Here is a 17,487-nt window from a genome sequence, read left to right as displayed (position 1 = left end):
CGTTGGGCCACCACGAGCCAGAACAGCTTGAATTCACCTTGGCATCGATTCTACAAGTGTCTGGAACTATATTGGAGGGATGTGACACCATTCTTCCATGACAAATTCTATAATTTGGTGTTTTGTTGAAAACGCTGTCTCAAGCTCCAGAATCTCCCATAAGTGTTCTATTGAGTTGAGGTCTGGTGACTAAGTTTATTTTTCCTCTAGACTGGTGACTAAGACGGCCATGGCATATGGTTTACATTGTTTTCATGGTCATCAAGCCATTCAGTGACCACTCGCGCCCTGTGGATGGGGGTATTGTCACCCTATCGGTGCATAGTCATGGTAGCCAAAATAACGGGCAGCATTTTTATACATGACAGGATGTTAATAGCTTAATTAACTCACCAACCACACCTATGTGAAAGCTCTGCTTTCAATATATACTACATGATCAAAGTATGTGGACACCTGCTCGTTTAACATCTCATTCCAAAATCATAGGCATTAATATGGAGTTGGTCCTCCCTTTGCTGCTATAACAGCCTCCACTCTTCTGGGAAGGCTTTCCACTAGATGTTGGAACATTGCTGTGGGGACTTGCTTCCATTCAGCCACAAGAGCATTAGTTCTGTCGGGCACTGATGTTGGGCGATTGGACCTGACATGCAGTCGGAGTTCCAATTCATCCAAAGGTGTTCGATGGGGTTGAGGTCAGGGCTTTGTGCAGGCAGTCAAACCCAGATTTGTTCGTCGGACTTCTGAGAACAAATTTCCACTGCTCCAGAGTCCTATGGCGGCGAGCTTTACACCACTCCAGCCAACGTTTGGCATTGCACATGGTGATCTTAGGCTTGTGTGCAGCTGCTTGGCCAAGGAAACCCATTTCATGAAGCTCCCGACAAACAGTTATTGTGCTGACGGTGCTTCCAGAGGCAGTTTAGGAATTCGGTAGTGAGTGTTACAACCGAGGACAGACGATTTCTACACACTACGCACTTCACAATAACAGCACTTACAGTTGACTGGGACAGCTCTAGCAGGGCAGAAATTTGATGAACTGACTTGTTGGAAAGTTAGCATCCTATGACGATGCCACATTGAAAGTCACTGAGCTCTTCAGTAAGGCCATTCACCTGCCAGTGTTTGTCTGTGGAGATTGCATGGCGGTGTGCTCAATTGTGTACACCTGTCAGCAACGGGTGTGGCTGAAATAGCTGAATCCACTAATTTGAAGGGATGTCCACATACTTTGTATATATAGTGTTCTTTATATCCCTCATTTACCAAAGTGTTTCCTTTATTTTGGCAGTTACCTGTATATCTCTGTTCTGAGTCTCACAAATCACTGAACAGCATTTACAGAAACAGGCAATAGGCTCCTGCCCTATTCTGGCTTGGACAAGGCTGCTTACTTTATATATGGTGATCTGATGTGATAATGAATATATATTTACATTTCACAGACACTTATCCAGAGCGACTTATGCATACATTTTCATACTGGTCGCCTGTGGGAATTGAACCCACAACCATGGCGTTGCAAGCACCATGCTCTACCAACTGAGCCTCACATGACATATAAGATATAAGGAGAGGGTAGATGATAGCAATTTCTACTGTAACACTGAAGGAGCAAAACAGAGTCTACTGCAGGGTATTGGCATTTCACCACATAGATATCCCAGCAAACATGTCCACATTGGCAAGATGTGGGCACAATGTGGGCTAAAATATTGGCCCCATGTAGGCTGCCCACATTGGGTCGATGCGCCTTTGCAATTTAATAGGAATTTATTTATTTATAATGTATTTATGAAACTTTCAATTCAATACATAAATTGCATATTTTCAAGCCTCTATTAGCTATTAGGAACAAGATACATTGTATCAGAATGGCAACCAAGTTATTACTATCAAATATACACTGCTCAAAAAAATAAAGGGAACACTAAAATAACACATCCTAGATCCTAGATCTGAATGAAACATTCTTATTAAGTACTTTTTTCTTTACATAGTTGAATGTGCTGGCAACAAAATCACACAAAAATTATCAATGGAAATCAAATGTATCAACCCATGGAGGTCTGGATTTGGAGTCACACTCAAAATTAAAGTGGAAAACCACACTACAGGCTGATCCAACTTTGATGTAATGTCCTTAAAATAAGTCAAAATGAAGCTCAGTAGTGTGTGTGGCCTCCACATGGCTCCTGGGCATGCTCCTGAAGAGGTGGCGGATGGTCTCCTGAGGGATCTCCTCCCAGACCTGGACTAAAGCATCCGCCAACTCCTGGACAGTCTGTGGTGCAACGTGGCGTTGGTGGATGGAGCGAGACATGATGTCCCAGATGTGCTCAATTGGATTCAGGTCTGGGGAACGGGCGGGCCAGTCCATAGCATCAATGCCTTCCTCTTGCAGGAACTGCTGACACACTCCAGCCACATGAGGTCTAGCATTGTCTTGCATTAGGAGGAACCCAGGGCCAACCGCACCAGCATATGGTCTCACAAGGGGTCTGAGGATCTCATCTCGGTACCTGATGGCAGTCAGGCTACCTCTGGCGAGCACATGGAGGGCTGTGCGGCCCACCAAAGAAATGCCACCCCACACCATGACTGACCCACCGCCAAACCGGTCATGCTGGAGGATGTTGCAGGCAGCAGAACGTTCTCCACGGCGTCTCCAGACTCTGTCACGTCTGTCACATGTGCTCAGTGTGAACCTGCTTTCATCTGTGAAGAGCACAGGGCGCCAGTGGCGAATTTGCCAATCTTGGTGTTCTCTGGCAAATGCCAAACGTCCTGCACGGTGTTGGGCTGTAAGCACAACCCCCACCTGTGGACGTCGGGCCCTCATATCACCCTCATGGAGTCTGTTTCTGACTGTTTGAGCAGACACATGCACATTTGTGGCCTGCTGGAGGTCATTTTGCAGGGCTCTGGCAGTGCTCCTGATCCTACTTACACAAAGGCGGAGATAGCGGTCCTGCTGCTGGGTTGTTGCCATCCTACGGCCTCCTCCACGTCTCTTGATGTACTGGCCTGTCTCCTGGTAGCGCCTCCATGCTCTGGACACTACGCTGACAGACACAGCAAACCTTCTTGCCACAGCTCGCATTGATGTGCCATCCTGGATGAGCTGCACTACCTGAGCCACTTGTGTGGGTTGTAGACTCCGTCTCATGCTACCACTAGAGTGAAAGCACCGCCAGCATTCAAAAGTGACCAAAACATCAGCCAGGAAGCATAGGAACTGAGAAGTGGTCTGTGGTCACCACCTGCAGAACCACTCCTTTATTGGGGGTGTCTTGCTAAATGCCTATAATTTCCACCTGTTGTCTATTCCATTTGCGCAACAGCATGTGAAATTTATTGTCAATCAGTGTTGCTTCCTAAGTGGACAGTTTGATTTCACAGAAGTGTGATTGACTTGGAGTTACATTGTGTTGTTTAAGTGTTCCCTTTATTTATTTGAGCAGTGTATATATATATATATATATATATATATATATATATATATTATAAGAGAAATTTCAGTTTCTCATATGTTAAATGTACTTTTTAAAGTATTTTAAGATTTGGCAGTGTACAAGATAAAATATATATATATAAAAAAACTGAACCCATAAACTGTTAGGACACTTTTAGTAACAATTGCACAACAATAACTGTGTGCAAACCATGCCCCCAAAAACTCTAAACTCTCTTGTCGGGCTCGGTGTGGGCTGGCCCATGTTGGGCATGTGTGGGCTGGCCTCTGTTGGGCTTGGTGTGGGCTGGGCCCTGTTGGGCTGGTGTGGGCTGGCCCCAGTTGGGCTGGTGTGGGATGGCCAGTGTTGGGCTGATGTGGGCTGGCCTGTCTTGGGCTGGCCCCTGTTGGGCTTGGTGTGGGCTGGCCCCTGTTGGGCTTGGTGTGGTCTGGCCCCTGTTGGGCTGGTGTGGGATGGCCAGTGTTGGGCTGGCCCGTCTTGGGCTCAGTGTGGGCTGGCCCCTGTTGGGCTTGGTGTGGGCTGGCCGCTGTTGGGCTTGGTGTGGGCTGGCCCCTGTTGGGCTTGTTGTTGGCTGGCCCATGTTGGGCTAGTGTGGGCTGGTCTGTGTTGGGCTGGGGTGGGCTGGCCCGGGCTGGCCCGTGTTGGGCTGGCCCGTGTTGGGCTGCTGTGGACTAGCATGTGGGCTAGCCTGTGTTGGGTTTGGAGTGGGCTAGCCCGTGTTAGGTTGGTGTGGGCCAGCATGTGTTGATGTAGGCTAGACCATGTTGGGCTGATGTGAGATTGGTGTGGGCAAGGGCTTTCCCACCTGTCCTGCCATCCCAGCAAATATGACCCCATTGGTTCCATGTGGGTATTCACTGCCCACAAGCCCACACCAGCCCAACAAAGGCTAGCCCACAGCAATCCCACATCAGCCAGCCATATCGGGATAGCACATGTTGGGCTTGTGTGTTAGCCCGTGCTCACTTTGCCCACCGAATACCCATATGGGGCCAATGGGGTCATGTTTGCTGGGATGGCAGGACAGGGGGGAAAGCCCTTGCCCACACCAATCTCACATCAGCCCAACATGGTCTAGCCTACATCAGCCAAACCCATGCTGGCCCACACCAACCCAACACGGGCTAGCCCACTCCAAACCCAACATGGGCTAGCCCACAGGTGGGACATTCTTCACATTAAGCAAGCAGAGCAGGGGCTGCTAAAGCTATGCTAAAAAGAACACTGAGCGATGCAGAGTGGAACATTGCGGTGCCAAATGAGCATATGTCTGTATGCCCAGTGGGTACTCATTCAGGTAGATTTGGCTGGAAGAATGTAAATGAACTGTTTGACCGGGCAATTCAAAATGTTCCTCAAGATGAACTCAATGCAATGAATAGGTGATGTACAGTATAGGTAACTGCCAAAATAAAGGAAACACCAACATAAAGCATCTTAATAGGGCGTTGGGCCACCACAAGCTGCCAGAACAACTCCGATGCGTCTTAGCATAGATTCTACAAGTGTCTGGAACTCTATTGGAGGGATGCGACACCATTCTATCACGAGAAATTCCATAATTTTGTGTTTTCTTGATGGTGATGTGAAATGCTCTCTCAGGTGTTGCTCCAGATTCTCCCATGTGTTCAATTGGGTTCAGATCAGGTAACTGACACACAAACACACACACACACACACACACACACACACACACACATATATATATATTAAACCCCCTAAACTCCTTTGAGACCCCTCTTTCAAAGTCACTGAGATCTCTTCTTCTAGCCATGGTAGCCAAAATAATGGGAAACTGGTCATTTTTATACATGACCCTAAGCATTAACTCAGGAACCACACCTGTGGGAAAGCACCAGCTATCAATATACTTTGTATCCCTCCTTTACTCAAGTGTTTCCTTTATTTTGGCAGTTACCTGTAGGTCTCTAAAGCCTTGTTCACACTGCAGGCCTTAATGCGAAATCAGTTTTCAAATCCATTTTGGAATACTGACTGTCCAAACATCGAGTGTCCAAATCGGATGTGTGTGTGTTCAGACAGCAGTGATTTGCTGACATGGCGATGGTAGTTGTCAAAGTAACGACGGGTGTGTGTGTGCAGTGGTATGGGCTGACTGGTGGTGGTGCTTGTGCTTCCTATCACTCAGAAGTTATGTAGCAAGCCAAGGTGACAACAATGATGCCATGGATTTTCCAAGTTGCTTTGAATGTTCAAAAACATAATGTAAGAACCCCTTTAAAGCCTCAAAGGATAAGATGATCCAACTTTTAAAAACATGTACTTTTTGGCTAGCCACAGCAGTCAACTAGCTAGCTAAGTAGTTGTTTATCTTTCTAGCATGTTCACAAATTTTCTTTGTAAACAATTAAAAAGCTAGTTAGCTAGCACATGTTCTTGTCAGACCGTCAGTAGAGTAGCTAGCAAGTAACAAGATATGCCAAATAACAGTCTAAAAACGACTTTTAGGGCAAATAAATCATACAAGTCGCACTGCCAGGAATCAGATTTGAATCGAATTTCGAACCACCCACGAAGATGGTTTGAAATGTGGCTTGAAATATCCTTTTCCATGTGCTTTTTGGCTGTCCAGAGCGAAGGGAAAATAACAGATTTTTATCGGATATGCAAACAAATAGTCACTTCAAACTGCCAATGTGATCAAGGCTTAAACGGAAAAAATTAATAATCTCCAGCACCACGCCAACATCAACATATGTGAAAATGGTGCATTTCTATGTATTGTAGTAAAAAGATAGAGGTAAATAAGTGTTTCCAATGACATCATCGGTGTGCATCGTGATTTTAACTCATTATGAGTAGGAATTGCCTACTAATTGGTTGATGATGTCATTGGAAACGCTTGTCTTCTTTTTTATTAACAAAAAATATAGAAACACGCCATTTTCACATTGATGTTGGAGTGGTGCTGGAGATTAAAAGTAGAAAACTATTTGGCTTACTAAGTCAGAAGGCTATTTTACGTTTTTTTTTTTTTATGATACTTGTCTATGTTAAGAAGACAATCCACACAAATAGGTGCCCCTCCACATGAATATAATAGAATATTCAAAATGGTCCAGGTGATTATATAACTGCGCTATATTCTCTGCAGCCCCACATACAGTACTTGCATAATCAAAATGTTACATCATATTAGCATGTTTCACATTTACGAAGAGAGAAAATGTTGTTTACTGTTCCAAACTAATATCAAATTCATGGGCCATGCAGTCAGTCAGTACATTTCGGCTTGCATCGGTATCTGTACCTACAGCGTGCATCACAGGAGTAGTACTGGGCCTTGCAGAGTGAAATGGCAGACCTGAGCTGCATGAGTCACTAATGCCCAGTAGAGGGCACTGCAGACTCTTCCAAGCTTTTGAGGTTGACATAGGCTACACACTGCATGCTCCTTCCCAGTAGACTGTCCTCATAGTGATGGATTCTCCCAGGATTAGCGAAGCAATTAAAATGTAATGCGACGATGAAATATTCCATCTCTTACTTTTTAGAAGCTTATAGATCGCTTCTTTTCAGCTATACAAAATGCTGTATCTGGCACACTGGTGAGAAATTTGAGCATTTTCACAGAAGCAGCACTAGGCCTACTTGTGCTTCCCTTCATCCATTCATAATCTATATTCTTAGTTTTTAGAGAGAAGTTTTGGGAGCATTTCTCATGGAGATGTATAGATAGATATAGGCCAGGCAGTGTATACAGGCAGTGTATACGGGCAGTGTATACAGCATATCTCTGATGGGCACCCCGGTGGCATGACGATGGGCATGGACCGTAACCTCAGGCTTAACATTACCCAACTAGGCCTGCAGCCCGGTAATTAACACCTATCACAGTGGTAAACTCACACAGACCTGTCAGCATTACCTCAACTCAATGTCACAGAGAAAACAATTAGAGAGAAACTGTAAGGGCACCCCTCACTCAGTCTGCCGCCCTCAGTCCCCAGCCTGGGCTGGCTGTGGAGGATTTCTATCAGTCACTAATTGGTGTGAAACTCTACAGTAGGCCTTTGGAATAGGAAATAAATAAGCATTGTAGATTGGAATACGGAAAACGAATTCTTTATACAACCCCCCCCCCCCCCCTCAAAGTAACTGCACCATGCTGTTGTAACCTTCAGCACGTCTAATAAAAATTAATTCATTTTGAATTAACAGATTCCAAGCTACAAAGGAAAGAGTTCACTGCACTGAACGAATACGGTGTCTGATTGGAATGTTAATGAAAATCTCACAACTTTTTATTCCAGACATTTACACCTGTTTCATACCTGGTACAAATGTAATTTCAACATCTAGTTTTGATATAATTTTGGTTGATTTGTCAACTAACGTGAATTCAATGTGAAATCAACAAAACATGTCACCATGTAATTGGATTTAGAATAAAAGTTGGGTGGGAAAAAAAACTAATTCCCAAACGTTGATTTCTTTTTCCAAATCCAGTCAGTTTTCTACATTGATTCAATGTCATCACATTAAAAATGTTTTATTGCAATGACGTGGAAACCACGTTGATTCAACCAGTTTTTGCCCAGTGGGCTGTTTCCCTTGGTTACAGGGAAAGTTAAGAAAACACTATGTTCTGAATCTGGAATATCAATTTGTCAAATCAACACTGAAGACACAAAGGGCATTGTCTCATCCACAACGAGATGAAAATGGGCTCTCATTGCAGATCAAACTTCTTTGTATTTGAGCTGAAATCAATTACTTCAAAAGAAACATTTAAGAAATGTTTTTACTAAACTGAATGAGCATATTCATGTAGAGGAGTAAACATCATTCTTCTGGCTGAACCAAAGGTTTTAGAACACAGAGAGCACAGGCAGACCACACACAAATAGATATTGGTAACGAACAAACAACCCTCAAAACAGTCAATCTTAGATGGTCAGTTTATATTTTTGTAGCAGTTGCAATCTGTTGAGACAATAAAAAGTTTCACAAGTCTTTAAAACACGTTGTCTAGCAACAAAAAGGTTACTGACATAGTTCAATACAGTTTGTCAGGTATGCCTACTTTTCACAAGGACTGTGTCTGTTTTCAGATGCTAACTAATGAGAAGGGGATCATTGTAGGATATGTTGAACAATTTGGGTTTTGCATCATTTATTCATTGTTCAAGCATCTGAAGATGACCGAGAGATTTATAAATGATATGTAGGGGAGACCAGGGCTCGTTGTCACAACTTTTAAGATTTTTTTTTTTGGTAACACTTTATTTGGATAGTCCATCTGTAGATGCTCTACAGACTATCTACTAACCCTAGCTTTAAATCTCAACCCTTATCCTAACCCTAAACTTAACCCTTACCCTACCCTTTAGTCTATCTGTTGATAAACAACTGCTTGCTATCTAAATAAAGTATGACCGTTTTCTCCTCAATTCAGCTTTAGTGTGTAGCCAACCACCATTTTGTTTAACATTGACTGAAAGAAGAGCTATTCATGCATTACTGGGCAATTAAATATTTGTTTATCTAGGTTGCCACATAATGTTATTGAAACATTTCCTCAAAGGAGGGCTCGCTATGGAACCGTGTGTCCTACTGGGGGAAGCCACTTTCATTCCGTTTCCATCTCTTTGACAGAAACACACACACTGGATCATCAAGCTCTATTTTTGATAACTGTGCACCCCACTGATATTGAGAAGTTTGAGGGAATCCAACAAGGATCAAGCGGATCATTTTCTTAGAAGGTGGTGAAAGACATAACACCTGTGACAATTTCAATATTCAACGCTAGGGATATGAAGTAGCTAAATACCTTCTGTAAACACCAAAATACAAAAAATCTGTCGCTGTAACTTTTATTACCTTTTCTTGTCGAAACGAGGTCTGTGACAACTTCCTGTATCTCTGTGGATATTCCGCTCCTGGTCTCCCCTATTTCACATAGCAACAACATGACTACACAAAGTCAACATTTTAGTGTGTAGACCAGAAAATGAAGGTGAACAAATATATTTTTTTTTACAAGTCTCTTCCATAATGTTGCTGCTTTAAGTGACATCCACATCTGCACATAAAAAGTATATATTTATATTTATATAATATATATATTCATACTCTATTAACAGTCTACCATGAACATGATTGCCAACCCTCTCTGGAAAAAAAAACACATTGTTCTCAAACATTGATTATTTTACAACACAGACCCAACTAATTTGTACATCTTTGGAGGGAATTAAGCTCTCAAAGATCTAATTTTCGTCTCCTGGTAATGTTCCAGTCTTGTTACAGTGTATATATAGCTTTATTCCATTAAAACACGTTTAAAAAAAGCATTTACAAACTGGGATTGTTAGAACCAACGACTTGCTGTTGAATGTAAACTTCAACAGAAGTTCAACGTTACCCCTCGGCTTGGAGATAAAACATGTTTGGCACATTTAAAAATGGACCATGAGCACAGTTCACTTGGAGGCGTGTGGAGGAACAAACTTGTTTTCATGTAGATATGGTTGGACAAACAAAATGACATGGCGTGTAGGAAATAAAAAGTATTTTGAGTATATCTACAGTCCTCCGTAAACTGTTTTAGGCAGTGGAAGAGCACCAAGGGAGTAGAATGATGCTGTTGAGATGCTTAGTTCCACCAATTCACATCAGATTAGCCATAACTTGAACATTATTTCTTAATTTTGCTGCTAAAACACATTTGCTCGTATTTGTTTGTTTGTGCGCAGACATTGTACCACTCCGTTCTCCCCCCAGAATGTAACAGACAGGTTGACGTTCTGTTGAGACACCGAGGGAAGGGACACAGGTCTTTGTGTAATATACACAATGCACTTGTATCTCTGTAATGTACATCAAATACTTAACACCAGAATTCGGAATTAAAAAAGTACAAATAAAAAAAGAATCGTAACAAATCAAAAGATACAAAGTCTAGAAGCAATTCCTTTGCCCGTGAGAGGACACTCCTTACACACAACACAGGTTAAAGCCGTAAATGAATCCTAATAAGAGTTTGTGACTGACAACTATTCTCTAGCTTGTGTATGACTCTTCATTTTCATTGTGCTTCACACACTAATCTCTTTACTATACCACATATTTACAGTTGTCTTCTGTCTAGAATACTCCTGCTTATCTCCAAAATATTCCGCTCCTCACACTTCAACGCGCCAAGCTTCTGGTGGTGACCCCATCATTTAACACCTTCCTTTTGCGAGTTGTTTCCTTACAAGATCATACTCTTTATTTCTTCCTCTCTCTCTTTCCCTCCCTCCTCCTATCGTTCTGACTCTCTCTTTCTATCCCTTCTGCTCTGTGACGGTCTCTCTCTCTCTCTCTCTCTCTCTCTCTCTCCTTCTTTCTTCAAAGACACATGGGCGTGGGACATCGCTCTCTAGGACAAACTAAACTCACTGAAGAAATGTCTTGTGTTGTGCATGCAAGCATGCGTGGCCTTTTTGTCTTACTCTCTCTTTCGGCTCCTCTCCCCCTATCCCAGCACACTGCTGACGACGAGTCCTTCCTCTATAGTCCACTAGACCCAGGAGTCTGGGGAGGCCGGGTAGTGACTGGTCTCATAGTTGAGTTCACTATATGGGCGGGATGCTGAGTAGAAGTCCACGTAGTTGCCGGTGGACTTGAGGCCCAGGTGCATGTTCAAGTCTGTGGCCTGAGGAGGGCGTTGGTGCACTTGGTCCTCGTAGAATGCCTCCTCAAACTGTACTCCAGGAGGGTTCTGGAACGGAGGGTAGGGCTCCTGGCCTGGGTTGGGGCCCTGGGAAGGGACCTAGAGAACACACACAGAGGTTAGAGCACTACTCTGCTACTGGTAAGACAGTAGACTCTTCGAAAAAAAGGTGCTACGTAGAACCTAAATGGGTTCTTCGGCTGTCCACATTGGAGAACCATTTGAAGAACCCTTTTTGGTTCCAGGTAGAACCCTTTTGAGTTCCATGGAGAATCCTTTACACAGAGGGTTCTACATGGAACCCAAAAGAGTTATACCTGGAACCAAAAAGGGTTCTCCTATGGGAACAGCCGAAGAACCCTTTTGCTACCCTTTTTTATAAGAGTTTACCTAGCAGTGAACGTTGCTCTCGCAATGATATCAAGTAATTTCTTCAAACCTTACCTGGTTGTGTTTGATGTCATCACTTGGAGAGACATAGGCACCTCGGAACAATGTTGAGGTTCCACTTGAAATTTGAACTACCGGTGGGAGAGAAACAGAGAGGTATGTGGTTATTGTTGCCAAGTTGATTATTATGAAATGACAAAAAGCCTTCACACTGGCTTTAGAGTACACATCATCTGATGAAAACACACTGACTCCAGAAACGAGGAGGAAGCTGACGGAGGCCCTGAAATTCCTTCCTACCTGCCATGGCATCTTTCCTCGAAGTGTGCTCACCCTTGTTGCCATGGTAACTGGCATTGGTGCCCGTTGATTCGTAGTCTGTCTTCCTCTCCTTAATGCTGATCATCTCTCGGGGAGAGGCAGGGGCACTTGCTGCAAACACACAGATTACACATCAAGTATATGATTAGCTGTAAAACACGTTTGGCATTAAATGAGCCCCTTTGTCATGTACACTAAACAAAAATATAAACGCAACATTTTACTGAGTTACAGTTCATTAACGGAAATAAGTCAATTGAAATAGATTCATTAGGCCCCAATCTATGGATTTCACATGACTGGGACAACAGATATGCATCTGTTGGTCACAGATGCCTTAAAAAAAGGCAGGGGGGTGGATCATAAAACCAGTCAGTATCTGGTGTGACCACCATTTGCCTCATGCAGCACGACACATCTCCTTCGCATATCAGGCTGTTGATTGTGGCCTGTGGAATGTTGTCCCACACCACTTGGCCGGGAACTGGAACACACTGTAGTACACGTCGATCCAAATCATCCCAAACATTCTAAATGGGTGACATGTCTGGTGAGTATGCAGGCCATGGAAGAACTGGAACATTTTCAGCGTCCAGGAATTTTGTCCAGATCCTTGTGACATGGGGCAGTGTATTATCGTGCTGAAACATGAGGTGATGGCGACGGATGAATGGCACAACAATGGGCCTCAGGATCTCGTCACGCTATCTCTGTGCATTCAAATTGCCATCGTTAAAATGCAACTGTGTTCGTTGTCTGTAGCTTATGCCTACTCATGCCCTAACCCCACCGCCACCATGTGGCATTCTGTTAACAACGTTGACATCACCAAACCGCACACCCACATGACGCCATGACGTCTGCCATCTGCCAGGTACAATTGAAACCCGGATTCATCTGTGAAGAGCACACTTCTCCAGCGTACCAGCGGCCATCGAAGGTAGCCTTTGCCCACTGAAGTTGGTTATGACGCCAAACTGCAGTCAAGTCAAGACCCTGGTGAGGACGATGAGCACGCAGATGGGCTTCCCTGAGGCGGTTTCTGACAGTTTGTGCAGAAATTCTTCAGTTGTGCAAACCCACAGTTTCATCAGCTGTCCGTGTGGCTGGTCTCAGATGATCCCGCAGGTGAAGTCAGAAGTGGAGGTCCAGGAATGGCTTGGTTACACATGGTCTGCAGTTGTGCGGCTGGTTGGACATACTGCCAAATTCTCAAAACGACGTTGGATGAGGCTTATGGTAGAGAAATGAACATAACTTCTCTGGTGGAAATTTCTGCAATCAGCATGCCAATTGCACGCTCTGTGGTATTGTGTTGTGTGACAAAACTGCACATTGTAGAGTGGCCCTTTATTGTCCCTAGCACAAGGTGCACATGTGTAATAATCATGCTGTTTAATCAGCTTCTTGGCAAAGAATGTAAACATTTGAGAGAAATAAGCTTTTTGTGCGTATGGAACATTTCTGGGATCTTTTATTTCAGCTCATGAAACATGGGACCAACACTTTACATGTTGCGTTTATATTTTTGTTCAGCATATAATCCTCCCGCTCTTGTATAGTAACATATTCTGTTGAAACAGGTCAAGGAGAGCTGACAGTGAAGCGGCTGAGAAAACAAGCATGTAATGAAAACAAACACATAGGCCTAACTATATACTGTAGGCTAAACAGATCTAACATCCACAAATGGCTCTTCTATGAAATCTTTACTCAGAGAGTTTATTGCTTTCTAATAGGATCCATTAAGGTCAGTGTTTCCACGTTGAATTTCATTCAACTCCAATTAGACCACCCTGTAACAAGAACATCCTCTTATAATCACCATTAAACACAGCCAACGTCTACAGTACCAAGTTATAGGTTTCAACAACAGTAGTACCAATACCTGGTACATTTACATTTTTAGTAACTTAGCAGATGCTCTTCCCCAGAGCGACTTCTAGTCAGTGTATTTTGACAACTATTTATTCTGCTTCGGGCCCTAACTCCCAAGGGTTATCCTATGAGGCTGCTGTTGAGGTGAACAGAGCCTGAGCTGTGGTATTCAACCCCCCCCCCCCAAAAAAAAAAAAATCAGCTGTGTCACCTGAGTCATCCCTCCATCCTCCTCCTGCTTTCCTCTCTTCTCTCTTTTCATCTCAAAGGGTAAGTGAGTAACTGCCAGTTGCTTTTTAGTGTCTGTGCACCACTGTGTCTGGGCAGACACCACCTTATCCTTCGTTCATCCTATCTTTGATCCAAAACATTACTACGTTTTCAGAATCTATGTCTGAAATGCATGGTCAAATTGTTCTGCAATGTCTGGCAATTAAAGCTCTAAAGAAGGGGTGTCAAACTCATTCCACGGAGGGCCGAGTGTCTGCAGGTTTTTGTTTTTTCCTTTCAATTAAGCCCTAGACAACCAGGTGAGGGCAGCCCCTTACTAATTAGTGACCTTAATTCATCAATCAAGTCCAAGGGTGGAGCAGAAACCCGCAGACACTTGGGCCCACCATTTGACACATGCTCTAAAGGATGATCAGCCTCGTGAGTTTGCAAAAGATGTCCAGTATTTTAATGGGGTAAAGAGAGAATACACCTACACACTGACATGCATACCACTTGTCCACCAACTGGTCCTGATCCTGTTTGTCTGTCAGTAGTGGCTTGATGGAGTGGGAGGGCAGAAGGAGAGACAACAGTGGACTCACCCGATCGATTATTTGGAGATGTCCGTACGGGCGAGATGGATGGGGTGCGGGAGGAAGAATATGGTCTTTGTCTATCTCTTTCTATTGTAGAGGATGAGCCAACAAAATTATACTGAGAATATCCATCCTGGGGGAAAAAGAGATGAATTAGGGAACTTAGCTATAATGAACTGCAACATTCTGTATTATTGTACTGAATGATCATACTCAATGATCTAAGATAATCTGGTCAAATAGCAAATGGGTTAGAAACTATCCTCACATTAAAATGAGGCAAAATAGAACAGGGGGATGTTATGAGAATGACTCTCTATCCATTTTAGTAAAGCATGCAACACCAGTCTTGCAGTGCTTGGTTTTTCTCCCCCTCTCAAAGCCTTTAAACCCTCTAATTCTTAATCCGTCTTGTTTCATTAAAGCATGTTTGTCTCCTCTCCTCAGGTCAACATTGACAGATTCTTTAGTTCATTAAACTGCAGCCCAGAGGGATTCCAGCTTTACTCTCACTATACATTCTTGCACTTGTGTTGCTTCGTGAGCTTTACTGAACTGTCACGCATGCACTGCTGCATAGTTTTTGCCATTTACTCTCTCTCTCTTTCATTTTAATAAGAGCATAAAAACCCACTCAAGAGACTAAGGTGTTAAACTTTCAAGAGCTCCTTCAGCAGATGTATTGTGTTGGCAGCAAGTTCTTTGTATTACACACCTTTTTGTAGAGGCTGCGAAGGTCTCTGTACTGCCACATACTGTTGAGGACTTGAGAGGCTGCTTTTACCACTTTGGGTGTGTGTCTGGGGAAGAGAAACACAAGACTTCATTTTACTCAGATGACTAGAACCAAATGTTCTAAACAAAAGGTTTGGTATGCCCGCTGCTAGATGAACGATCACCAGTACAAAAACATTTAGAAACAAATTCAATCGATCATTTTTCAGACGTAAACATTCAAAGCGAACATAAAATGGAAACAAGCTAACTCTGTGCTTTAGCACCATTGTCATTTTTGCACAAAAACAAGACAAATCTCAAATGGAAAAAGCAATTAGCAGAGATAAATCCAATCAGTTTAGCATCAGAGGCCCTCTCTCTCACACACAGCACCTATCCTCTATCTCTGCACAGAAACTCCACGAGCCACAACTGTCAGCGCCAGAGGTGATTCAATTAACCACGCATCCTTCATTCTGATTCACACCAGAGATATGGAATAATCAAAAGTTATTACATCATAGCACTGCAGATATAGCAACACTTCTCTTCTGTCAAGACTCTTAAAGATTATTCTTCTCTTTATCCCAGATAACACATTTCTACTCTATGAGGCAACATATTCTTACAGTTGTACAGAGTCTGTTGTCCTTGGCAACATTAGGCAAGTGCATCACCGGACTAACTGGAGAGGAAGCCAAGGCACACCACTCAATTAAGTTACCTTGCTAATTGCAAACTAAAAGCTTATAAGGGATATTTGGGCTCATAAAATCACAAACGAGAAAACATAAAAACCACAATTAGCTACCTTTAAAAGGCATTTCTCTACAGTGGTGAGTTGTAGAGAAAACATAATTTCAAAAATCTACTTAAGGGAATTAAGAGGGAAATGATCAGAACCTTAATACGTACTTACAGCTCCCATGTCCCGATCAGCAGTTACATTAATGCTACAATCCATATACAATTACTAGCTGAACAGGAGGGCTGTGTGTTGGCGTTAGGGTTGAAGGTTAGAGTCAGTGAACATAGTCTTTTGTGACAGTGTGTTAAAATGTTATATACAGTAGAATAGCTGGACAGCAGGCATGCAAGCAATCTTTTCCTCTGGATTCCCAAATTAGGGTGAGCACAGCATGACTTCTGGACACCTACTTGTCTCCTTTGCTCCTGGCGATGCCGATTAGTTTCTCGATGCCTCCAGCGTCACGCAGAGCCTTGGTGTTCTCCATGTTCTTAGTGATGACCTCGTGCAGGGCACAGCAGATAGCTGTGATAGTGTCGTCCGACATGGTCTTCCCAATAGCACTGGCAGCAGTCCCACCACTGCTGTTGTTGTTGTTCCCCCCGGGCAATCGGTGGACCAAGTCTCTCATTGCGTACTTGCCTGTTGTGGAAAGAAAAAAAACTTATGGTTAGTTATACTGTATATGAACCTTTTAATAACCCTTTAAAAAAGTTTGGACACACCTAATTTTCTATATATTGACTATTTTCTTACATTGCAGAATAATAGTGAAGACATCAAAACTATGAAATAACACATATGGAATCATGTGGTAAGCAAAAAAGTGTTAAACAAATCAAAATACATTTTATATTTGAGATTTTTGCCTTGATGATCGCGTTGCACACTCTTGGCATTCTCTTAACCAGCATCATGAGGAAGTCACCTGGAATGCATTTCAATTAACAGGTGTGCCTTGTTAAAAGTTCATTTGTAGAATATATTTCCTTCTTAATGCATTTGAGCCAATCAGTTGTGTTGTGACAAGGTAGTGGTAGTATACAGATATTTGGTAAAAGACCAAGTCCATATTATATTAAGTACAGCTCAAATAAGCAAAGAGAAACGACAGTCCATCATTACTTTAAGACATGAAGGTCAGTCAATCTGGAAAATGTCAAGAACTTTGAAAGTTTCTTCAAGTGCAGTCGCAAAGAAACATCAAGCGCTATGATGAAACTGGCTCTCATGAGGACCACCACAGGAAAGGAAGACCCAAAGTTACCTCTTGCTGCAGAGGATAAGTTCATTAGAGTTACCAGCCAGTTTTTTTTTTAATCAGCATTTAACTGCACCTCAAATTGCACCTCACAGAGTTCAAGTAACAGATACATCTCAACATCAACTGTTCAGAGGAGACTGCGTGAATCAGGCCTTCATGGTCAAATTGCTGCAAAGAAACCACTACTAAACGAC

At 43.0% G+C, this 17,487-nt stretch overlaps 1 protein-coding gene across 25 annotated transcripts in view; it reads right to left on the bottom strand.

Annotated features, from left to right (window-relative positions):
• Positions 1-7,725: 7,725 nt before the first annotated feature.
• Positions 7,726-17,487, bottom strand: part of ctnnd2b (catenin delta 2b) — a 107,463-nt gene continuing 97,701 nt past the window's right edge. For 10 of the 25 annotated variants that reach the window (XM_090225590.1, XM_090225591.1, XM_090225595.1 and 7 more), the window contains 6 exons: positions 16,440-16,671; positions 15,280-15,364; positions 14,571-14,697; positions 11,890-11,988; positions 11,611-11,687; positions 8,391-11,265 (listed from right to left, as the gene is read on the bottom strand). In XM_090225590.1, coding sequence (XP_090081716.1) covers positions 11,014-11,265; positions 11,611-11,687; positions 11,890-11,988; positions 14,571-14,697; positions 15,280-15,364; positions 16,440-16,671 — 872 coding nt within the window. In that variant the 3' untranslated portion in view covers positions 8,391-11,013. Of the gene's footprint in view, positions 11,266-11,610; positions 11,688-11,856; positions 11,989-14,570; positions 14,698-15,279; positions 15,365-16,439; positions 16,672-17,487 lie in introns of all 25 variants that reach the window. The other 15 variants (XM_090225583.1, XM_090225586.1, XM_021589394.3 and 12 more) reach the window with 2 other exon arrangements.

The sequence above is a fragment of the Oncorhynchus mykiss genome, chromosome 28 (assembly GCF_057628025.1).
Source record: "Oncorhynchus mykiss isolate SJ-2025 chromosome 28, ASM5762802v1, whole genome shotgun sequence".
Classification (NCBI taxonomy): Eukaryota; Metazoa; Chordata; class Actinopteri; order Salmoniformes; family Salmonidae; genus Oncorhynchus; species Oncorhynchus mykiss.
This window is presented reverse-complemented; position numbering and strand designations above follow the sequence as displayed.